Source organism: Tasmannia lanceolata, unplaced genomic scaffold, assembly GCF_043159265.1.
Source record: "Tasmannia lanceolata isolate RefF3 unplaced genomic scaffold, GAP_Taslan_0.1 ptg000016l, whole genome shotgun sequence".
NCBI classification, from domain to species: Eukaryota; Viridiplantae; Streptophyta; class Magnoliopsida; order Canellales; family Winteraceae; genus Tasmannia; species Tasmannia lanceolata.
In genome coordinates this window covers 938,359-964,209 of record NW_027518693.1, presented here as the reverse complement: position 1 = coordinate 964,209, position 25,851 = coordinate 938,359, and the positions used below count along the sequence as shown (strand labels likewise).

Sequence of the window (25,851 nt, the reverse complement as noted above, 5' to 3'; positions counted from 1 at the left end):
TGACATTTGGTTCTCAGATGGACCAACTGGCCTGATCCCCCAAAAAGTGGTTCTTAGTCTTCCACAACCACAATCTCTACCATTTTTGGGTAGTCAAATGCCAAATGTTAAGTGTCAATGCCATTATTGTCTATGAGATTGTTTATATTATGTTTCTATTAACAAAGCAAAGAAAATTGATGTTCATCAGTGAAACCTTGACATATAGGTCATGCTCCTAAGGAGGAATTTTAATGGTGGAAAATTATGGTAAAAATCAGATTACAAATAAATAATCACCACCTTCCCTCTACCACATAATAGTTTAAGCTTTGTGAACTAAACTGAATGCTCTTTAAGATTTTAATTTGTACTTAAGACAGATAGTGCCAACCCTAAGTGCTTTAATATGAGCACTGATTAGGGTCTGTGTAAATAATTGAAGATTAGTGAAATCTTGTTTCCTAACGCTAGAGCTGCGTCTTGGTCTATGGTCGGCTAACATCTTTTCTTCACTAGATGAGAAATTTCTAATTTGTGAACTATTTTAATGAGTAATGAAAAAGACCTCAGACGCCCATGCGTTTCGAAGAGTTTTAACATGTAAACTTGTACGTTTCATGAATATTATGAAATTGATTTTGCTTCTTAACGATGTGATACTTAATTCATTAGATTCAAAGGATTCTGACATGGTTTAATTTTAAAAATTGGTAACCTTATTACTTAGGTGGAGAAGAATTCAATTAACCTAAATAATAAAAAAACCAATATCGTCTCATTTTCAAACTCCAACAAATTCTTCATGGATGCATTAGTCTTAGTTTAGATTTTGACCCGTTCTCTGAATTTCAAACTGGTAGTACTTCCAATAGAGGTAGTCAAATAATGGAGGAGAAATTGAAGTACACTTCATGTTCCCTTTTGCTTTGATCCTTTCATCTTTTGCTCCAATAACAGCAACCACATTATTGAACTTAATTGCACACATCAACCTTTTATGTGGAATTTACTATTAATCACACACTAAGAAGCTAGGAAGGCACCTTCATAAGGCATCAGAGAGACAAACATGTAATTATTCTATGGAAACATAAAATTCAGAAAAGAAAAAAAAACCTTAAGCCATTTCTCAATTTGACCATTCAATAGTAAAAAAAAGGCTTATATGTACACATTAAGGGAGGGTATTTCAATAAAGAAATGATGATTGAACCAAGATGACATTGGGAGGAAGCTTTCCATATCTAGTTTGGAAGACCAAAAGACATATAGTGCTTTGAATTCCCATGGATCGACTGAAAGTGGCTCCTCACACATTTTTTTTACCAAGCAAGCAAGAGAGCTTACTAATAAGAGTAAATAATACAAGAACTTAACGTCCATGCATTCCTTTTGATGAGAAAAAAAATTTCTCAGTTGGTTTATTCTAAAGAACTAAAGATCTAAGCCATGTCATAAATCTATGAAGGTAGGTTCTAATTGAAATTTTGCCACAGCAGAGAAGGATAAGGGATGAGAAACATGCCTAATAGAATTTGGGATGCCAAAGTTTCTTGTCATGAACTAATGAAAATTCAGCTCTAGCTTAACCAATGCAATCCCCAAACTATGATAAACATCATTTTGTAAAGTTTTCAAAAGACTTATAATTAGTAGGACTGTGAACATAGTAGTTTGTATGTCCATCCAAGAAGCCAAACATCAAGGTGCTGTAATGGTGAATCAAGACGACAACCAATTTCCTAATTGCATCTCAATTTCGATATCCCGGTGAAGCCTTGATCTATGTAGAAAGAGAAGGTACTGAAAACAAATTCCCAAAAATTGTGTATTATTATGTGGATCAAGAGGAGATGCCCACACCAAGAAAATCTATGAAAGGAACACCTTTGTGATTAAATGCTTCATCTGCATGTTCAGGTTGGTTATTCGCTCCAAGCATCGGAAATCCAGCCGACTTATCCCCAAATGTCACTAGTCCATTCTTGATCATAGCCTCACTTGCACATCCATCTCCTAGACTAGAGTACCCAATTGAATTATTAGGAACAATTCTCTTGTAGTTATACTTCCCTTGATCCCTATAGCCACCATACAAGGAAGAGGCCCCACCATACAACGAAGAGCCGGTATATCTACGTTGAAGAGATTGATCAGAGGTATGCGAGCTCTCTAGAATGCAATAATTGGAGTTGGAAGAACCCAAGTAATTTCTTCTTCCCAAGCCATAAGTATCCCACGACGGAGCTCCGTTTGATGTAGATGATCCGCCAAAAATCCAAGAAGGCGAAGAATCGGAGGGAGATATAGAAAAGACCCCATCTTTGCCATGGTTTTGGAAATCAAAGAGCCTGCTAGTATCAAACTGATAATGTTTCAAGTTGTTTTCTTCTAATGATGTTGAAGACCTAGTGAAAAGGGCATTAATGGTGGGGTCTGAGTTACTAAAAAGATGATGTTGGCAACTCTTGCCGAAGAGTCTAGTTCTTTCTCTATGCCTTCTAGCCATGATCACATGCCAATGATTCTTCACAGCGTTATCGGTTCTACCAGGGAAAAGCCTAGCAATTAGAGCCCACTTGTTTCCATGAACACGATGAGCCGCAAGGAGCCTCTCTTCCTCTTCTTCTGTGAAGGGCCTTCTATTTATTCTTGGGTCAAGTTGGTTGAACCACCTTAATCTGCAACTCTTTCCTACAAAAAAGTTGATAATAAGAAAAACCCATTTCTTAGAATTCAAGGAAAGATGAGAGAGAGAGAGAGAGAGAGAGAGAGAGAGAGAGAGTCCACAACTCTTTCCTACAAAAAGTTGATAATATGAAAAACCCGTTTCATTAAATTCAAGGAGAGAGAGAGAGAGAGAGAGAGAGAGAGAGAGAGAGAGAGAGAGAGGAGCAATCAGCAACTATTTCCTACAAAAAGTTGATAATAAGGAAAACCCATTTCATATAATTGAAGGAAAGAATGGAGAAAGAGAGGCAATCTGCAACTCTTTCCTGCAAAAAAGTTGATAATAAGAAAAAACCCACTTCTTAGGATTCAATGAAAGATCAGAGAGAGAGAGAGAGACGTAATGAATTTTCTGAAAGACAATACTGAAAAGCTGCTTAATAACCCTAAGTGGAACCATTCACCGGCCCCATTTATCCAAAAGGGAAGAAGGCTTTCAAAAAGTTGATAATAAGAAAAACCCATTTCTTAAATTCAAGGAAATGGGGGAGAGAGAGAGAGAGAGAGAGAGAGAGAGAGAGAGAGAGAGAGAGAGAGATCCAACGCTTTCCTACAAAGCTTTTGATAATAAGAAAAACCGATTTATTAGAAATCAAGGAGAGAGAGAGAGAGAGAGAGAGAGAGAGAGAGAGGTGCGACTCTTGTTTCTCACCTGATCTTCCTTGTAGTTTCTCAGCAATTGAGTTCCAATTCTGAGGCCCATATTGTTCTACAAGCTGCTGTAGTTTCTCATCTTCCGCAGGCCTCCAATGTCCTCGCGGGCAATTCTTCGCATCGTCGGCCACCGTCGATGATTCCTCCATATTTTCTCAAAGCTTTCAGCTTGAAAACTCCAAATTCTCTTACACAAAGCAATAAGTAGAAGAATAAGTAGAAGAAAAAGGAGAATGGAGAGAGGTCAGTCTTAAGATTAGGGTTAGGGTTAGGGTTATAGATGGGAAGTCACTTTTGTTGGCTTTACACGATACGAAGAGGGTATATATGTATATAGATTAGTCCCTCACCGTTGCGTGTTTTGTCATTGCACTTAAAACTTCTCTTTCAAATTCAACCAATTTTCTTAACTTCCTTAACAATATTCTTACATCTCTCTTTCTCTCATACTTTTACGTTTGGATAAACGGCAAGTCATGTCCGAAACTGATGTTTTATTTTCTCACCTTCTCTTTATTTTAACACCCATTATCTATTAATTACAGTTTCTAATAAAGCTTGATCAACAGCCTTTCATAGAATTTTGAATAAAGTTGCATGTGAGTGTCAGTATCAAACTAAGGGGTGGTGAATATCATTTTGGATACTGGATCTTCCAAATATATCCATTTTTTTATACATATATACATACATATTGCAATGTTATAGTTAGTCAGTAGTCACTATATGTAAAATAGCAGTAGAGCAAATTGGCACCCTTTTCTTGATTGTAAACTTGAAATTAGCTGTTAAATGTTGCTATAATTCCCAGAAAGATATCAATAGGCAATCAGAATTCAGAAGTAAGTTCAAAAAGGTCAGTTCAAAAAGGTGATGAGTGCCAATATCAAAAAGGTATGTGTATATATGAATGTTTACCCTTTTCTTGATTTTACACCTGAGATTAGCTGTTAAAAGTTGCTATAATTCCGGAAATCCTATCAGTAGCCAATCAATTATTTGTTCAATACAGTGATGAGTTGTATATTCTTAAAATAAAAAGTGACGAAGAGGAATGCTAAAATGAAGGTCGCTCTTAAAAAAACGTACCTATAATGGTGGCCCCATTGGACCCATGTCACCCCAATTGCATTTATCATTTCGTTAGTTTCATATTTTTCATTACTGTTATAAATGCAGTTGGGTGATGGGGCACCCTTGCAAGTGGGTTTTTCCAAGGGGGCCTTTCAGTTTAGCAGTCCTCATAGATGTACACACACATATATTGCTTCTAATAGAACATGTTTACATGGTATTTTTAAAATTTCAGTTTTTGTACAGCTACTAGACAACCTTAATAAATGAAGAACAGATGGTTAGGTTTTCAACATCTGGTTTAAGAAAAGATTTTGGCATATAAGAGGAAAGTATTTAAAGCCTCCACTTTGTGATGAAACAGAATGGAACTTTCAGATGCGGCTCTTAATTATTTCTCAAAACTTGACAGTATTACCCACATTACAACTAGAAAAGCCACTTTGAAATGATGATTCCATAATCAATTTCTTTAATTGAGGAATTTAAAATTAAGAAGATGATCTTTTGCATTATACAAGCATCATTTGCAAAACGACACAATGTGGTATGGTTTCTCTTTCACTGAAAATGATTTTATATCAGGCCTCATTTGGATTGCAAGAATATTGTGGAAAACTTTGGAAAAGGGAAAATATTTCTAATTTTTTTTCTTTTTTACACACGCAAAATATAACTTGAATCAATTTAATTTTTACTAAGAGGGACCCTTCACTTTATAATAATATCCCTCTAAATTAACCATAATCATATCATTTCTCTCTAGATAGTGAAATGAAAAAAAAAAAAAAAAAAATTCCCCGTGAAAAAAAAATTGTCAGAAAAGTTTTTCTTGCGATCCAATCATGGCCTTGATGAGATTAAGGATGCGATTAATCTAGGTTAATTTCCATGAATAGTAACAGTAACAGGTGCATACATAATGAGTTAGAGATAAACATAAGAAGAGATAATGATAAGATTTGGGGAAGATTACCCTAATCCAAGTTACCTACCCTAATCCAAGTTACCCAACTACCTAATCTACCATCCTTACAATCAACAGTCAGATCTGAATAGATTTGATATTCTCTAATATTCCCCCTCAAATGGATTGGAAATCCATATACATTTGACAATAGTAAAATGCCCCAATTAAGGAGTATAATTCATCAATTTGATGTACATTTGCTGAATATTGATGATCGATGTCCGCTAAAGATGTTGGCTGATGTCTGTTGCCAATGTTAGTGGAGATGATTGCTGGTTGATGAATGATGTGTCGCTTTGAAGATGAGCCGTGAAGAGTCTCAATAGGCTTGATAGGACTCTAGTCTCGATGGCCTAGTATTCATGGACCGATTTTGGATACCAATCTTAAAAAACAAGTCATCGTGGACCAGTTCATTAATTGACAAAAGTGAGCCTCGATGGGCAAATCATCATGCGTTAATTTCAGCAATTGATTTTAGCTATCGATCCTGATGAAATATAGAATTATTCTACTAGGCACTGAAAAAATTTGTATTTCAGGCACACACCTCAAATGAGACACATCAGTTGAAATAAAACAAAGAAAGATAAGTATTAAAGAATAAGAAAGAAAATAAGAGGAAAGCATATGAATGACAAATAATGGATAGAAAGTCACAAATATTAAAGTGTAAGAACTTTTTTTGGGTAAGTGATATATCCGCCCCTTTTGATCACTAGGAACACCCCCTGTCAGTGTTTGTGGTAATCAGGGGCATTGAATTCTTCTGACATAAGTACAACAACCCCTCTTTAGTCATTGATACACTGACAAGGGGTGTTCCTGGTTATCTAAAGGAGCGGATATATCATTTCCCTTCTTTTACTTGGGTGTGCTCACCAAATTTGGGGTGTGCTCTTTCACTTATGATTATGCAATTGGGTTGTAGAAAAAAGAATGAAGGGAGCAACTAAAAATATAAGGTAAAAGATTGAGAAATTGGAATATTAGGGTGTTAGTATCAATGTTGGTGGTTGTTTTTCAAACGACGAAGGTAAGAGATGTGTTGATGTAAGATGACAGGGTACTAATTCCACCCCTTTTCTCTCTTCAATTTCCATCATTAATGCTTTTAATGGAGCAGTTCCCAACAAAAAAAAATCTCCTTTCCATTTGTTTTACATGGAAAAGGTTAACAAAGAGGGGTAAAACACTAGAACCTTTAAGAAAAGACAAGCAGAAGGGGTGGAAGTGTTAGAAAATGGGGTGACAATATCAGGAAAATACAAAAAAAAAAAAAAAAAAAAAAAAAACTAGTAAAATTTTGGTGATACAAATTCTCACATGAAATTGGCAATTTATAGTTTACCAATAGTTCTAATGATTTATAATGCTACCCAAAAGTGCTGTGCACTTCCACAGCACCTCCCCCTTTGGTGAATCCGATATGGGTCCCTCATTCCTACCAACCGTGTCTGCGGACTTTAATACTCCAAAATTAACTATCTTTTCTTCCTTGAGTCAATCTAAATGGGACCCAAGTGGGATTTCTCAAGAAAGTGGCTATTTTAAAATTTATCATTAGGGAAATGGGTGTCTCAGTCTTGTTTAACAGTTTTTCATGATATTTTACTCTCATTGCAAGAGAGAAACTAAAAGAAATACACCCAAACATGCCGTGTAAGTACGGCATCAAATGAAAATATCGGTAACCCGTCTCTGTTAATCTCTTTCTTTGTCCTCTATGTAGATGGCAAGTCAAAAGTAGAGATGGTAAAGAAAGAAAAATATGAAAATGATTTCTTTACTGATTGAGATTCCATACCCTGCACGTAATCAAACTCTTCCAACAATCACATCTACATATATTTTTTGTTATGTATTTTAAGGGGTTGGTATTGGCACTCACAAGTCACAAGTTTAGCCATTTCCAACCAAGTCAGCTTGCCTATATATAATTGATATGCTTTTACTTAACTTTACCCATGTAGGGCAAATTCTCTTACCAGCCCCCATGTTTTAATCCCTCTAACCATCATCATCATACACTTAAGTTTCATTGAGTTGATTGTGTAAATCTAGTACCAGGGAATTCTAAAAAAATAATTCAAGTTCATAATTTTAAAGATCTATGATGTCATGATTACATACAATAGATTTAGGGCGATGATTTTTCCACCCCCTTTTAACTTGATCTACGTCAAAAAAAGGCATTAAAGTCTGCTCACAATTCACGTTAAAAGGGGGGCACATCATCGGGGTGGGGGGGGGGATGGATCATCTCCCTAGATTTAATCAAATTACTAAACAATTGAAATTAGAGCAATGATAGATACAAGGGAGCCCTTGCATAAAGAGCCAAAAAAGGGCTCTTCATTGGATCCACGTCATTTTTAAGTTACAATTTAAAATTGGTTGAAAAAGTAAAATCAGTTACATTTGATGACGTGGATCCAATCCAGAGCCCTTTTTTGGCTCTTTAAGCAAGGGCTCCCTTGTGTCTATCATTGCTCTTGAAATTAATATAATCTAACCATATAACTAATCTAGAATACAAAGATTAGGAATGTACCTTGATCGATCAGCTATGAGAATGATTTATCTGGGCTGGATCTTCTACTGCCTCTCTAGATAATAAGATCTCCAATGGGATAAATCTCCTTATGATCACTTAGATGGCAGCTAAGACCACACCCTTATTTATAGAAAACCAATTGTAAGTGTTATACCCATTACGTAACTCTAATCAGTCTAATTGATCTTATCAAGATCAAATTAATTACGGCAGCTTAAATTAATATTTTTTTCTTCTTAGGGCTTTATATTTTCCCCTTCTATGATTCCCGAGGCAAGGCGGCTAGTCCTTTTCCTGGTTCCTTCCCTCTATCTATAATATTTTGTAGTCCGCTCCAGGGCTTCATTTTTTTTGGAGTTAAAAAAGATCAAATTAATTAACTCCATATGCTCAAAATATTAAGTCAGATTGAAAATGAAAATGATTTCTTTGCTGATTGAGATTTCATACCATTCACGTAATAAAACTCTTCCAACAATCACATCTACACGCAATTTTTTGCTATGTTTTTTAAGGGTAAGGGTATGGTATTGGCACTCACAAGTTGATGCATTTCCACCCAAGGCAGGTTGCCTATTTGACATGGTTTTAGTTACCTCATGTAAGGCAAATTCACATGCCTATCATCATCATCATCATCATCATCATCATCTCCTCCAACAGTTGCTGATTTAGTGGTTATTTTATACACTAATCTTCATCGTGTTAATTGTGTAAATCTAGCATCATGGCATTCAAAAGACATTCAAGTTCATAATTTTAAACATCTAGAATGCCATGATCACATAGAGATTCAATCAAAATTAAATAGATCTATTGAAATTAATATAATCTAAGTATGCAATTAATCTAGAATACAAAAAAATGAGATTAGGAACTTACATTGATCCTATGAGAATAAATGATTAGGGCTAGATCTTGTACTGCCTCTCTATATGGTCGGGTCTCCGATGAGATGGATCTTTTTATGATGCACCCTTGCAGGTGATAGATCTACCCATTACATAACTCTAATCAGTCTAATTGATCTTGTCAAGAAGATCAAAATAATTAACTACTAATCCTGATGTAGTTAACTTAGGGCTACACCGAAACATCCATGTCTAACTAGGATAAGATGCACTGATTACCCTTATATCCTTTATTGATCAGTTATTCAATGGGTAAATCTAGAACAACCCCTCTTCAATCTGCACCATTGATCAAAGATCAATGGTTGATCACACGAAGTCTCACGTATAGTAACATAAAAATTCATTTTCTATTATCTTTCACAATGTGAAATATAATGATCACCAAATAAAAGATTAACATACTGTTAGTTTCCGATTGATAGATCGAGATCCAGTGCGTTGATTGTACCAATAAAAATTATTCCTTTTCTAATATCTTTAAAAACAGTGAAATATAATGGACTAAACCATGGACTAATACTATGTTAGTTCCAAAATTGGTTGATAAACATTATACCAGATATCACCTATTTAGCAAAGGCACCAAACACCCATATTTTAGAATGAAACATTTCTTGCAGCTCATGCAATGTTTATAACCAGAAAATCTCCATAGAGAACTCATAATTTTGGAAATGGCTATAAGTTAGCAGCCTTCTAGTAGGGAAGATTTATAACCTGAACTGACAAATCAACAATCTTTTTCTGATATAGGCACAATTATCTTTATTTTATTCTTTCCTCACTGGCTGTTACGTTCCCTAGGATGCTATAAGTGGGGCCAACCAGGGAAGTTGAAAATAAAGTGAGGAGTGCCAGTATCAAATACTTTATTAGTTGAAAAGCACTCGTTTGTTTTCAAAAGTGTTGTAAGATTAGGTAAGTATTTAATGAAGCTCATCTTCTAATAGTAAAAGTGGAATACCATTAAAACTGTGTAAATATAGAATTATTTGAGGACCACAAACCCAACTGTAAAAACTTGCAAAATACACCTTTTTTCGGTGTATATATCATCCATTATAAATCCTGAATTTCACCATGATTTCATAGATGGATGGCTGAGTGAGATGAGTTAAAATGAGGTATTCGTATGGCTTAGTGTACACGTATTAGATTAATGGAGTGTGGGTTGGTTTTAACCACCTGTATTAGTCTTTTTCTTTACAGTTGTGGGTAAACCATCAGATGGTTGAGACTATTGTATGTCTGTATAGTTCCCTTTTCTATTCTAACGATAGTGGGAATGGAAACTGTTGCCATTCCCCAACCACCCATTACTCTCCAATCCCACCATTAATGACTCCTTTCAAATTTCTAGACCCTTACAAAAAAGAGACTCTCTCTCTCTCTCTCTCTCTCTCTCTCTCTCTCTCTCTCTCTCTCTCTCTCTCTCAACTTTTATCAGTATAAACCAAACAAAATAAATTTAAATAACCCATGTTGTACTTTGCCCTCTCCCTCTAAATCAACTTAAAGAAAGAAACCTTCTGTTCATTGCCTTTCACTTTCTATTGACCCGCCAAAATCAAAATTTTCTTTATCACACCCTACCATTTTCTAGGCGTACAAATGGGCCGGGCCGCCCAATGGGTCTCTTGGGCTTTGCTAGATTAGACAACATTGGGGTTTACTGCTAATGTTAAGGACCCAACCAGATTTATCTGACAGACAAGGCTTGGCCCTACATTGGTGTGGACCCGGCCCAAATTTTCAGTTTGATTAAAAATTGTCTAGATTTTAATCAAGCTACTAAAACATGATGAGTCGACTCGATTACTCTTGTGACAATGTTATGAACTTAAACAGAGAAATTATATGGTTTCCAATTGGGCATGCTCACGTAAGGGGGAGCCGCCCTTGATATTTGGTCCAACAGTAGCCCCTAAAAAAGATGAAAAGGGTGCTGCTGTAGGATCAAATATCAAGGGCAGTGCCTCTTGTACGAGCATGCCCGATTGGAAACCATATAAAATCTCACTTAAACATATTACGAAAGACAAATGCATTCGACCTTATCTAGAATGTTGTGACTCAGTCAAGTCGACTCGCTTAAACTCACAGGTAGATACAACTTTTTGAATTTTTGAATTGTATATGATTTTTCAGCACACCTTGGACTTATTAGGACATGCCCATTTGATGCCCTGATTGAATTAAAAGGTTTGAGGTAGCTTTCAAATAGCAAATTCAAAGGGATTTCAGTTACTTGCATCACATCCTTTTCCCATCAAAGTCACCTCAAGAACCCAAAAACAATACCCCACCAAGAGACCCCAACAACGCAATTGCACCGACCTCGCACCTCCCTCCCTGCCCCTTTCACTATTTCAAGCTAATCCATCTTTTCCCAACCACACTAATTTTGACATCAACAGCCACTGAAAACATCATGAAACCAATTGACTCACTATCAAACCTCTAAATAAACACATGTGATAACATCACCTTGGGGCTTGGTCATGACTCACGACAGCCATCCTCATTTACAATCCACCCACATAATTTCATGAATTTTCGTTCCACATTTGGGTTGCACCATCCCTTCTAATTTAATTCCATGCTGACTAAAAAAACACCATATTTTAATCCTTCTCTTCAGTTAATGCCTTTTGTTACCTGGTAGTTCTGGTGTTTGTTACTCATTAAATTCTCAGCATTCTTATGGAAAAAGCTGTTCATGTCACATGGCACATTTAAATCTAAAACATACTATAAAATACCCAAAATCTGTTTCAAGTGCACTTCCTAGCTGGGGGTTTCTAGAGATTGATTGCTTGCTTGCTTTTAATGAAGTTCTATAACTTATTCCAATAAGCAAACCAACCCCATTTTATAACGGCTAAAATATACATAGTTGTTGATGAGAACTTGATTAGTTGGTTTTCTAGGTTGTTTTGTTTAATGAATTTGGGAACAACATGGTGGATTATATTACGGTAAAGATTGATATAGCTTTTAATTGCATATTTGTTTGGAAAAATTAACATGCCTTACCAAGAAAATGACAAGTTAGCTAGAGAAAATCTTAGTTACTTTCTTGATCCATCTTCAAGGCGACATGAATGGTCCCAATATGTTGTTATTTATCCATACAGGTAATAAATCGCTCTTCAAGGTTAGCTGTCGATTTGTTTATTGTTTACTCATGTCTTGATCTTCTAAGCATGATTAGGGATGTAATCTGATTATTTGGGCAAAGATAAAGAAGGGAAAATTTTTATGTTTTTCTTGGAAAATAATCTATGTTTTGACGGAGTACACGTGACTTGTGTGTTATTGGCTCATGCATGAAGATTGATCTGATGGGCCCACCATGCGGCGCAATGGGTCTTGATCCGTGGCCCAATTGATCGAGTTCCGACCTGTGAGATCAAGGGCTGTATTTGATCAATAATTAATGGGTCTTGGTGGTGGCCCACTAGGCCAATTTCTCTGATAGTCTCAAATGTATAAATATAGAAACTTAGGAAAATATTATAATAAATAGGGAATTGCTAGCGTCCATTGCAAAAGGTATTTTGAGGCTGGTCTGACCAGCCGCAAAATTTCTTTTGAAATGGACGCTAGCAATTCCCTAATTAAAAAAAACTTGTTAAGCTTTACCCTAACAAATGCATTTTGGGAGCCACATTGTACAATGTGGATGCGATCTGATCCGTTGATCTGACTAGCAACGACAGGACACGCCATCGATCTTTGAGTAAATTTGTTCCCACCTTGATCGGATGATCCAACAAAATCTATAGCGTTGATTTTTATAATCTTTATTGTGCACTGGATGTTCTTTACGTATCAAATCAAGACCATATGGATAGCATCAGGATGGTCTACAAGAACAACGATCTCAAATACACATGTCCATAAGGGGGACCCAAAATAATAAAATTTGACAAGACCTCAACAAATAGAGATCCAGAGGTCTCACAATATCTACTTAGGTGCTTAAGTTGTGGCATGAGAGTAGTTTTATTTGTTGAAGACTTTGGGAAGTATAGGAGGGGTAGTCGTGCGGGATTTTAAATCCCCTGAGGATTTTCTGGACCGGTCACTTTTGGAAAGTCCAGAGGTTCATTCTGGGAAAATCCGAGACTCCTTAAGTAGGGAATTCAGTAGGGATTTCAGAGTCATTAAGACTTTGAAGTTTTGCATTGTCACGAAGAAATGAAGCATTGTAAAGTACTAAAGTCCTAAAAGGCTTTTTACATTCTAGCTTTTCACCGTTACCAATAGAGAGTTTGTGGGCCATAAGTGTGGGTCAAACTAAATAAATGGATCAAGATATTTCTACCCACATTTCATTAGATGAAACATTCAATTTGGGCTTAAAATTCAATTAATCAAAATCTCTACAAATCATACAGACTTGCATGCATAGTTTTTTTGAAAAAAAAAAAAAAAAAAGGAAAAAAAATTGATTTCTACAAGAAATTGATTTCTACAAAAAATTGATTTCTACATAAAAAATGGAGGATTGGATCGCCTGCGACATCCTGGTGGATGGCCGTGTCGATTGTGCATAGGGTTGTGGGCCTTGTGAAAGGATGAAGAACAGGCTGTGGAGCATGAAAAGCTTCTAAAACCCAGGAAAAAAAAAACAATTTTTAGTAGGTATTTTATTTTTGGGATTTTGTGGGGAATTTCGTGAAGTCATTTTGCGGTTCACTTTACCATGAGAGAACAAACATGTAGGATCACAGTCTCACTTTTGAGCAGAGTTTGTCTTATTTAATTAATTCATCTGAGGTGGCTGTTCTCTCAATCAAAAGTGGGCCGTGAAATGGCTTTCCGTGAAATTCCATAGAAAATCCCTTTCTTTTCAGTGGTTTTATGGATATTTGACACTCTTTTCTTCCCCACACTTAATCTTTCTTTTCAGTGGTTTATGGATATTTGGCACTCTCTTTTCTTCCCCACACTTAATTTCCTTCCTCTCCTTCCTTCTACTCTTGTCCAACAATTGTTACGAACCCGAACCTGTTCACAACATGATTGATCTTCTTATAGGGAATATCAGCCTCTCGATCCACTTCGAGGGAAGGGTCAGTCCTCCTTTATGTGCAAAAATACAATTTTCGGAATACATTTCTTTGTTACTTTGAAAAAGGCTACTTACATGTCAATCATACCAAATAGAAAACCCACTTACCACTTCCTCTAGCTTCGAGAGAAGGGTCAGTCCTCCTTTGTGTGCAAAGATACAATTTTCGGAATATATTTCTTTGTTACTTTGAAAAAGGCTACTCACATGTTAATCATACCAAATAGAAAACCCACTTACCACTTCCTCTAGCTTCGAGGGAAGGGTCAGTCCTCCTTTGTGTGCAAAGATACAATTTTCAGAATAAATTTCTTTGTTACTTTGAAAAAGGCTACTCACATGTTAATCATACCAAATAGAGAACCCACTTACCACTTCCTCTAGAACTCCTACGCAAGCCAACATAGATCACCCTTGTATTAAGACTCCTATCCATACCAACAACTGGAGAGAAAATTCCACGTTCTATAAAAATATAAACTAATTTATTCTACACTAACTGGGACCGTTTAGGCACCTAACATAAGTGGACTCATGAGTATTTCATGAAATAATTTTTCATGTTACCAAACATGGACTTAAAGATGTCTTTAAGCCATTGTTTTTTGGATGCCTCAATCTTAAGAATGAGATCTTTTGCTATTAGACTTGGACTCACTGGGTAATTCTTTGATGGACCATCGGATAATGGTTCCCAAGACATATGCCGCATGTCTCAAGCCCCGAACCAGGTCCGCGACAGCGTCGCATGCCCATGCTCACACGGGTGCGGCAACAAATCAAAACATCACCTGTTTAATATCACAAGTACGCCGAGCAACTAAAGTTCATGGTTAATTTAACTATCAATAGGTTCTACAAATAATTCTCCATAATGATTCTCAACTCATAAAAGTCCAAACCAAAAATGAAATAACCAGTGTAAAATCTATATCAATGACTAAATAAAACAAATCTGATGACGTCCAAACTAAGCTACTCCGCACTCGCCCAGATCTCCTGTCTACTCCTGGAAATCTGAAAAACATAGATGTATAGGAGTGAGCTAATGCTTAGCAGTTACCAAATCACTATAACATGCAGATCAAGCATGCAATTAAAATCATGGTATGTTTAGGTTAGATGGAAATTTTTTCCACCTCGGACTGTCCGGGTCCGTCAAGGGTCTTCATCCACCTTGACCCTATAGGCCGGTCCGAGATTTTATCTTTGACTCGGTTGTTCTTTTTCGGATGGGCTCTTTTTCTGCTTAACAGTAGATCAGTCAGATGAGCTTGATACCTTCAATCTTGGTCAGCTGGCCATTGCCTTCTTCTTGGATTTAAGGAGATTCGAGCTAGATATGCCAATTTGTTCCTTGGTGTTCTTTCGTTGGCGTTCTCGGGTTTAGATATCCAGCACTTTTTAACTTTTGCCAAGAAAGTAAGGATTCCTTCTTCAAGTAGCGCAGCCTTTCTAGTCTTGTTTTTGAGCCCACTAGTTCGGTCCAACCACCTCAGATTCCAAGTCCCTCCAGAGCGGTCCATCTAGCTTGTCAGTAACTCTTATTCACCTTTACTGTTTCCCTCTTTTCCTTTAAACATTTCTTCTAGTTCTCGGTCGGGCTATGATGCTGGGTCGCCTGGCCCTTCTAGCTCTTAGATGGTGGCCCACTCTGCCTCTAAGTCGAGCATTAATTCTTACTCTAAGGATCATCCCATTCCCCGAGGAGCATGTCTGTTGGCTCAGGTAGGACCTAAGAGGGGGGGTGAATTGGACTTTTAAAGACTTTTGGTCACTTAAAGATAAGTTCACAATTAAAAGTAAGAACCAAGTAAATTAAAAACTCAAGATAAAAAAAAATGCACAAAGACAAGAGAGAGAGAGACATGAAAGATGTGCACTGATTTTATGTTGGTTCGGCCTGATCCTGGCCTACATTTACCCTCACAAGGATATCCCATCCTCGTGGCTCCACCGTCCCATCTTCTTCTGTGTGGATATCAAACCATTTACAAGCTTCTCCACAAGCTCTGCTCTGAGGCTGATACAATGCCTCCCACCAATTGAAGCATTATACACAAGCTTTGAGACAGAAGGTTGATAGTTGATATGGTATCCTTCTCACCAATTACAAGAGGAAAGAAAAACAAAAGAAACCTTCTCAAAATTGGGTGTACAAGATAAGCTCTCACAAATACACACACAAGAATTTACAAATTTACAAGTAAATTCCTAAGCTAATCCCTCAGAAGTATGCAAATGATGGGTTGGCCACAACGTTTGTGGTTGCTAAGGGCTGCGGTTTGAGAATGAAAATCCACATACTATTGAACCAATAACATAGGTTTTCTATTCAAGGTCCAATGTTGCATCAATAGACTTCTCGTCTCCTGAAGTTAGTTCACTTCAGAGTACCTTCGCTTACCTGTTGTTATCCAATTGCTTGAGATAGGTCTGATCTAAATATTCCCACGAATTCAGTTTCAGCTACATAATTTTCAAGCTTCCATTTCTAAATTCAAATTCAAAACAACTACCATGGCATTCAACAACAAATCAACATGCAAACAGAACCGTGTGTGGATCAGATTGAAGCGAAAGGAGAACCATGTCTTCGACTAGAATAACCAAAGTAAGATATAACGCATTCCCAAATAGCTCAAAGATATGCCCTTCAGAAATTTCCAACTGACAGATTCTTGAATCTTAAAACTACAAGATATGAGTTGCATCTTTAAATGTGATTGTTAAAGTATAAAAGATTAAATAACGCCATCTCCAACAGCTCAACCTTTTGGAGTAATTGGTTGTTTACACATGGTATCAGAGCAAAGGTCCTCGGTTCAAAACTCCTGGATGTTAAAAATCCACAGCCAACCCAAAAGAGGGCCCCATGTGCCATGTGTAGGCCAACCTTAACAAAAGAGGGGCCACAAGTGAGGGGGAGTGTTAAAGTATAAAAGATTAAATAACGCCATATCCAACAGCTTAAGCTTTTGGAGTAATTGGTTGTCTTCACAGTAATAATGCTCCTTCACTGAAATGTCAATTCACAAGTGAAGTTATTAGGGAGGCTGAGATAGTGAGACAGATAGAGGTGGTTTACCACCCTCCAAAACCCAAACCATGGCCAACCTATATGGCAATTAAAAACTGAACATGGTCGCTCCTGTCTGATCCTCTTTGGTTCTCAATTTACCTTCTTATTGGGAGAAAATGGCAGTAGATCAATAAACTCCTACAATTCATCGAAAGTTTGGAGGGCTCTCTTCTAAAGATCAGTTTTCAGGACTGAATAAATTACCACTTTGGCCATTTTAATGAACAGGTAGCTATTGTTCATTAGCCGCAGCTTAATTCGGGTTCCTAAGCATTCCAAAGAGCTATTCCACAGCTAACTCACACAATGCACAACATCTCTGACCAAAGTAGATGGGATTCTGCAGGGTTTTGTGTTTTCCAACCTTCAGTCAGTGAAGGACTAAGCAATATTCCAAGAATTCCCTATAAGATCTTTAGCAAAGGGCCCAAGATTGTTCAGAATCTGAAAAGAGGGTCAAAGTACTAATAGTAGTAGTTGTCTTTGAAATGAAGTGAAAAAAAAAACTGATTTAATGACATTAAGAAACAAGCTTAAGGTATTTTGTGACTAATCTGCATCTGCTAGTGTTTAATTCAGAAATTTATAATATAATAAAATTGGAAATATCCTTCAGAGGTGACCTCCAACCTATCAAGCTGGCGTTTAACAGAGAAGTCATATGCAAACCTCAAGGAGACAGAACACTATCTACACTGAACAACACGAGTATTCCTTTCCAGTTGGAAATGCAATTCCTAGCAAGATAGGAGATCAATTCCATCCAACAGACAAAATTTTAATGGTGATAAACAAATTCAGAATTCAGCTATTAAGGAATTCGACACCATCATCTGAGTTTCCCTTCCCCAGCTATATGCGATTGACTGTTGTTGCTCAGTGGAAGCATGCGGGCAGTTCCATTTCAGTTCAATTCAAGAAACAAGCATAAACCCAGTCATTTCTTGTCATACCTGTAACGTTTCGAGGTTGGAAAGTAATAGAGGCTATTAAAGCTTCAAATCATAATCTAAGAACTTTCATATCTTAAATTTGATGAAAAATATGGGACCAATATGACGTAGAGCGCTACCAGCTGAAGCGTTCTTGATCTTCAAATCAGCTTCTGAATGCACAGAAATTTTCAGATTGATCTAATCTCCTTTTTCTTTTGATATTTTGCAGGAAATTTGAATCTCGATCTTTACCACGAGCATGGGGACTCAAGAGAAATCCCAAAATTTATGGAAACACGAATGAAATGTCGATTTTTTGGGCCGAAATTGACAAAATTTCTGAAATTTAGGCCTAAAATTTGGTATGTTTTGCCAATTTCGGTTTCAGTCTTGACCGAAATTTAAAACCATGCCTGTGAGCATGATTCCATCTGCATAAAGGTGAAGAATGATGATGGTATTAGATAGATTCAATGTGAGGAAGAAAGTCCAAATCTCTGAAACGAGACGCAGGGAGCGTAGCAAAGACTATATATGGCTTTCTATAGTGTTGAGGATTTAGGGAATAATACGGCTTACCAGATTTCTCTTGAGGAACAGAAAAACAAACAAACAATTTTAGTGAAACCTTTTATGATGCGGCAAGATGAGGCACGGACTATGTCGTTCTCTTTAAGGTGAATTTGCGCCTCTGCAAAAGCTAATTCCGATGCAGCAGATAACTAGCCGCAATCACCCCCAGGATATAACAACCTGATGCACCGTCGATCTCCAAGAACTGCACGATCTAAGAGATTCGAACCACCCGAACACTCCAATTGCCCAACAAAATATGTAAAATAGAAAGAGGAAAAAAGAAAACTCCGTTTATAAACAAGAAGACAAATAAACTTCTGTAATGATTTTTCGTTCTATTGTTAAAGAAAACACAGAGAACCTTCTCTTTTATAAACCAAAACGTGTCCGTTCAACACACCCTTTAATGTAGTAAAGACGCCCTTTAGGAAAAGAGCCGTTCAAAAGACGGTCCATATGCGAAAGGTCTCATCCCAACAGCAACAATGTTCAGGAACAATGCAGTTATTCGTAAAATAATGGCGGCGTTATTTACCCAATTATTCGACGTTCCAGTAAGCCGGCTTGCCCAGGTACGCCGGCTTACCTAATAACGTCGGCGTTCTTTTTGAAGAATGGCGAAGGTAAAAGTAATGTTTTGACGAACAGAAACAAAAAATTAAAATATTGGGGAAGGAAAAACCTTGACTTACACTCGCGGCGTTCTTTTTGAAGAATGGCGAAGGAAAAACCTTGCTTAAAGCACTACACTTCTCTAATACTTGTTGATTGCACATTGGGTTGAACCCATGGTTGGACCCGCGGGACGGTGCAACGCACCGTTCGCACACGCGCGGCGTGGGCAATGGGCAATAGGGCGCTTTATTGGCGCTTTTTTTAGACATACGCAACGTCGCGAGAGCGATTGGAGCCTTTAATTTTTTCAGATTTGATCTGCACCGTTGGATCAAGATGAAGGTGGACCGGTCGGATGGGTGGGTCAAATGGTTCGTAGGCCCATCAAGCCGAATGGTTCGGTTGGGTTGGGCTTCGGTTCGGGCCTAATGGTTTGCCCAACGGGCCCATAACTTCAACAGTCAAAGAGTGTGATCAAATGGGTTGTGTCCCTTCCCCCAACGGTCAAGTGCCAAGGGGGTGCGATCCACACCATAGATGGTTGATCTAACGATGACTGTGTTGGAGAGAGGTTTTACTCAAACCAACAGTCACCTCTAGGATCGATCAGGATCGTTCAATATCAATGGGTGCGATCTAATGGTCAGATTTCAAACATTCTGGAAAGGTGCCATGTAGAAGTGTTTTTCACATTGAAAAGACACCAGGTGGTCTACAAAATGTGCAGAATTCAATCATTTCATAACAGGAAAATGAATTGGCAATTCTGACAGACTTTATACTCTCTTCTACACTCCTACAAAATCCCCAAGTATTTCTACATGCTGTTTTTCTTTTGTTTACTGTTCTAGATACTGTTTTTCTGCAAAAACAGTATCTAGAAATTTCTCTAAGGCTTGAAATTTCGGAAGGGCATTTCGGGTTTGATTCCGCTAGTACTACGCGTCATCAAACATTAGTAGGGCTTCCCTACTAGGCTTCATTGTATCTTGGAGGCAATTCGCGGATCCCCTGTGCACACTACTAGTGGGGGCAAATCTTGTCTTTAAGGAAAGTGATATCACGCCTTGAAGCAACAAGTTTCTGTTTTCTATCAACAACAGTACCCTCAATTTTTTCCAACAAAAAGTTGCTAAACCTAATTAGAGTTTATGAAATTAACCCAAAATGTGGAGTCTTTTCTTTAACAGGATCATTCAGCCCCATTCTCAGGTTCTCTTCCATCCCTGGTCCCTGATTAATTGTACATTTACCAATCTCTTTCTTAGAAGTCTTTTGCTTGCCTATATCTTCATCTGAAAATTCCAATAGTTCTTCCTGTAGGCTTTTTACTTGGTTCTCCAACTCCTTGATATAATCGGATGCATCGTCAAGTATCATCTCTTTATTCTACTAAAACAAATAAGTTAAGGATAATGAGTGAATGCCGAAAGGAATTCAAGATGAAGACACAAAAATAAAAGCCCAAAAATAATCAGTCTTGGGAATATAGGTCTTGTTCGTTTTGGATTCTGAGAATTGACAAAACTGACTTTTGGACTCAAAATTAAACTCAATTTTGAGTCCAATAATCGGTTTGGATTTAAAATCAATTAACTATATCTAAAATGAGCAAGGAAATGTGTCTGTTATTGCCTTGGTGATAGTTGGAACTAAAGCACGCAGCGCAAGGAGCATGTTGTTGAGCTCAGTTTTTCTATTCCTATTATCCATTGATTTCTTGGACATATTGTAGAATTTAGGATTTCCACTATTCTTGTAGAATTTAGGATTTCCACTAATCTTGAATTGATTACAATCAATCTAAGGATGTGCTTATATAGAGCATTTACATGATAACCATAGAATGAAATCACCACTATTCTTGTATAATTTAGGATTTCCACTAATCTTGAATTGATTGCAATCAATCTAAAGATGTTCTTATATAGAGCATTTACATGATAAAAATAGAATGAAATCAATCCTCAATTGATTTCCACTATTCTTGTAGAATTTAGGATTTCCACTAATCTTGAATTGATTACAATCAATCTAAAGATGTGCTTATATAGAGCATTTATGAATTGATTTCCACTATTCTTGTATACTTTAGAATTTCCACTAATCTTGAATTGATTGCAATCAATCTAAAGATGTGCTTATATAGAGCATTTACATGATAAACATAGAATGAAATTAAGATAATTATGGTAGGAAATAATCCTAATCCAATCTACTTAACTAATTTCCCTTGGTTACCTCTTCTAGCCACTTGCCTAATCTATCTACTTGTCCCATCAACCAACTTGCTTAATCTACCACAGATATCCAACGGTGAGATCTACACCTAATTCAATGGTTGGATCTCACATATTCTAACACATATTTATAGGGAGGAGATGGGGAATCTGTCGGGATAGAGTTTATTTGGCCTAACTTTTATTCCACGTGACACTTTCTTGCCCTTGTTGAGCATCTTAGCATGAAGAAGAGTACTCTTTTGGAGTATGTTCCTCGTATCGGGGGTTCTGTAACAGCTCCTTAAGAGAGTATCTGGCTCTTAATAAGCATGATTAGGGAAATGTTTTGTCAGTACCACCTCTTACACATTACATTCCTTTCGTACGACTTGTTAAGACACAAAAATTTACTTTTTTACTCTTCTTAATTTAGAAGATTTTTTTTTCTCATTTTATAGGATTTAATATGATAATTTTTGTTTTCCTAAGTTGCGAATTTTGTTTTGTAATGATCAGATCATTTTAAGTAGTGGTATTAATGGACGTAGATGGTCCAATGGATCCATAGAGTCCAAACTTAATCAGACAGTACTTAGCCATGGGAGCTAGATCATCAGATCCGATTTAGATCCATATCATAAGGTTTGAAAACGTACCTAGACAGAGCCGCAGAATTCGTCGAAGAACATCCTAGATCTCATTGGAAGCAGCTATTGTACTAAAATATCATTCAAATCGCAAATAAAAGAGCTTTTATGAAGAGTATTTTAGCTATATAAATCAAGTGTGGAAAATTGGGATATGGATCATTGCATTCAACAAGAATTGAAAAAGGATGAGAGAAATGGACTAAAGATAGAATCACAGGCTTCCAATCCATTATCTCAAGGAAGAGGATGTGACACGTGAGAAGAGCTAAGCTCTCCCTAAGAGAGTAATCTCCACCAATTTCAATTCATTCCAAAACTGAAAAAAAATGATAGACTATGCTTTATATAGACCAACCATAATACAAGTTGAAATAAATACTCTACTCCTAATGGACAAATGACTAATAAGGACAGCATGTGGGGAAAAAAATCCCAACAAAAAGGACTCACAAAAGACAAAACTAACACTGGAACTGTTTTTTTATGGGTAAGCTGGGGTTAGGCAAGACTCCAACCAGATTCATTTAAGTAAAAAAAAGATATACACGAGGAATGAAAACAAAACCCTATCACACAGCGAATGGGGGAGACACAGCAACAAGATAAAAAACAAGAAAAGAAAGATCACCAACGCCAAACAAATAACAAAAACCAGAAGATGATCGCTAGGCTCCGGCAATATAAGACATCAAAATCTTAGCTTACCTAATAACCAAGAGCGTCTATCATCCCCTGACTGAATTTCCTAGCTCTTTGGCTCTTCCGCAAGTTCTTATGATTCTTTCTACTTACCTCGCACCACCCTTCATTGTCAAGGGGAGCACTCAGAGACATGGATGGGTTCTCCACTGTGGAGTCTATGGCATTACCGAATGAATTACTAGTGGATGTCTACCTTGGTTGTGGGGTGGTCTCTCCATTATGGATTGGATCAGGTTCAAGATCCTTTAGAGCCGAGAATCTATTTCCTTCTGCTGAGGACTCAACCTGATTCTCTATAGCATCGATTGAAGTACCATTTGAAGAATTCCCCAAAAGTGATTTTGCTTCATTTGGATGTGTTTCAACAGATTGCGACATTTTTTGAACTGGTCTCCATTCCTTTCTCATTTGGGGTAGGTATTGCCTGGGATGGTGGATGCATTCTTCGGTTCCATGGCCGAAATCTTTGCAGGTGGAACATGCTTTAGGCTTCCAATCATAGATGGCTGGTTGGATATATAATCTCTCCCCAAGAGGTTTTGAGCATGATGGAATCGGGAAGGGATTTATCGGCACTGCTAAACTAACAGTAGAACTACTCCTTACTAATGCAATCCAATGAAAATCTGATGCGCTAGGTGATGCATTGCACCATTCGCCCTCTTCCATCCATGGGTGGAAGAATAAAATCATCTTCGCTTCAAGTGATCGGGAGTGGGATTCAGCACGGCCTGAACCTTGAACACGCAAACATGATCCCAGTTGTGGACGAGGATGAGCGGTAGACGTATGACATGCTAAGAGTTAAAGCAGCTGTCAAGTTAAGTGAATTCTCCACCGAGGCTGCTCTTGTCGAGTGTGGGATTAGCTTGGTCACCCCTAAGTGTTATCTTCTTTATTAGTGTCACCGAGCAACTACTTGTCATTTCCTTCCCAGCCTTTTCTGACTTGAGTTCACTTATTTAGAACCTTCCACCCATAAGTGTCATCTAGGGACTCTTCAGGCCTTGTCATCGCAAGTGCTTGCTCGGAACGTCTTTGATTTCTTTTCAGAATTACTAGGCTAACGCTAACCTAGTACGATTTTAGGCTTCAAGCTACAGATGTCGGGGACCAAGGATGTGATGGTCATTGACGATGACCAAGCCATCGATCTAAGCGAGAAGTACCGAGAGACCGAGCTGCCCAATGACACGCAAGAGAAGTCTTAAGTCTAGGCCTTGTCTTGGAGTAGCTCGGCCTTCTGCCTTTATGTACTCCGGCCTAAGGTTTTAAATTTCGACCGAAATTTTGGGTTTCGGTCGATACCCAAGGCGAAATTGGTAAACTCGAAAAGTCACAAAATTTCAAACGAAATTTTGAAATTTTGAAATTTCCGAAATTTAAGGAATATTTAATATTTCCTGAGGCAAAATTGGGTAAACTCGAAAAGTCACAAAATTTCAAACGAAATTTTGAAATTTCCGAAATTTAAGGAATATTTAATATTTCCTGAAATTTCACTGACGAAATTTTCTACGTGATAAAAAATTTCTTTATTTGATTTCGTTAGATTTTGTCAGAAATTTCGAAATTTTGGCTAAAATTTCAGTTTTGGTGTGGACCGAAACGCATTCCGAAACCATGCTCTAGCCTCCAAGCCCTCTTATGCACCTTCTCTCTCTTATAAATGAAATCCATCCGCTTTGAAAGTACTAGCTCTTCATTTCTTCTCTCTGTCTTTCTTTCGAAGTGAGATTGATGCCATTGACTTTTGACAAGTCCCAAGATCTTTGCTCAATTTTGGACAGGAATGGTTGATCAACTTCCATAAAAGTTATGACCCAGAACCGAGAAGGTCGGTTTTGGGGTCTTTTCCTTGTGCTTTTGTGCATGTTATCCTACCTACGTCGGAGTGATCAGGTCATAGATGACTAGCCACATCTCGAACGAGAACTTGGTAGAACGGGGAGTATTAACGTTACCGGTATCCAGATGATTACGTCGACATTGTCCTTGCCCCCCTGAGACTAGAATTCGCTAGGTATTTTACCTCGGGCCTCCTTGGTCGGCATTAAAATGCTTGACCGACCTGGGTAGCCGCTAGATTTGAGATCAATTCGTTTAGGTCAACATGAAAGAGATTAACCTGGGGTGGTCCCTAGATTTTAGATTGGGCCGTTTGGGTCCCAGATGCTTGACCGACCCTGAAGTTAAAGAGATCAACCAAGGGTGGTCCCAAATTTTAGATTGGTTAGCGTTGGTCGGTATTAGAATTATCGACCTACATAGGGTGGTCTTCAGATTTACTCAAGTTAGATAGATAATCGAAAAACCTTTCTTAAAATAGAAATTTAAGAATAAGAAACTTGTTCCACGCCACACGTTCTTGATCGTTTTCGTCCCCATCAAGCTCTTCGAAAATTCTCACGGTCTCTTCTGTCTGAGTATCTTACACCTTCTCCATCACCTTAAATCGCCACGTGGATGTTGCCTCGCCAAAATGTTGGAGTAAATAGGCCTCGTCTAGCTGTGAAAACTAAACAGGGAATGGAATCGAAAATTGTTTAGTAAATACATTTCCATCCTATTCTTTTCTCTTGTCGCCACGTCATTCCTTTCCCATTTCCTTCATTCCCAACATGCAACCAAACGGATTCTAAAGAAAATGGTGATATCTTGGCATTTCACGTAGACATGAATACCATCATGGTTGACTTAATTAACGTTTAAAGGGAGCCGAGGCCTTATTTTTTGTTAAATGTGTGTCGTTAGTGTTTGGCTTCATACAACGGGATAATAATAAGGGAGATGGTATCCTCACTCCCTTATATTAATAATTGCACTCCTCTTGTTAACACCTAATTTAAAAGGTAGATTTTTATTTATTTTTTAAATTCTTTTCACAATATGCACTTTCTAAAATAAGGATAAACCACAAACAATACCTCCACTTATACTTTATGACAATATTTCTTACTCTCTCTATCTTCTATCTCTCTCTCTCTTGAAAGTCAATTACATAAAATCCAAGAAAGGGTATCCTTTATTGGTTGGTTCACTCCCCTATGTCTCTTTTCCTTCCCTTTTATATATCTACAAGAAAAAGGTGGTGGTGGTGGTGGTGGT

General features: G+C 37.5%; 1 protein-coding gene across 2 annotated transcripts; it reads right to left on the bottom strand.

The window, feature by feature from the left end:
• Positions 1 to 1,273: 1,273 nt before the first annotated feature.
• Positions 1,274 to 8,042, bottom strand: LOC143848544 (uncharacterized). 2 transcript variants are annotated; one of them, XM_077357498.1, is made up of 3 exons: positions 7,965 to 8,042; positions 3,365 to 3,553; positions 1,274 to 2,676 (listed from the first exon to the last, which is right to left on the bottom strand). In XM_077357498.1, exons 2-3 carry the CDS (start codon positions 3,513 to 3,515, stop codon positions 1,826 to 1,828), a joined length of 1,002 nt encoding a protein of 333 aa, XP_077213613.1. In that variant the 5' UTR covers positions 3,516 to 3,553; positions 7,965 to 8,042; the 3' UTR covers positions 1,274 to 1,825. The 2 variants fall into 2 exon arrangements, with proteins under 2 accessions (XP_077213613.1, XP_077213612.1); XM_077357497.1 differs by lacking the exon at positions 7,965 to 8,042 and having other exon boundaries at positions 3,365 to 3,691.
• Positions 8,043 to 25,851: the final 17,809 nt, after the last annotated feature.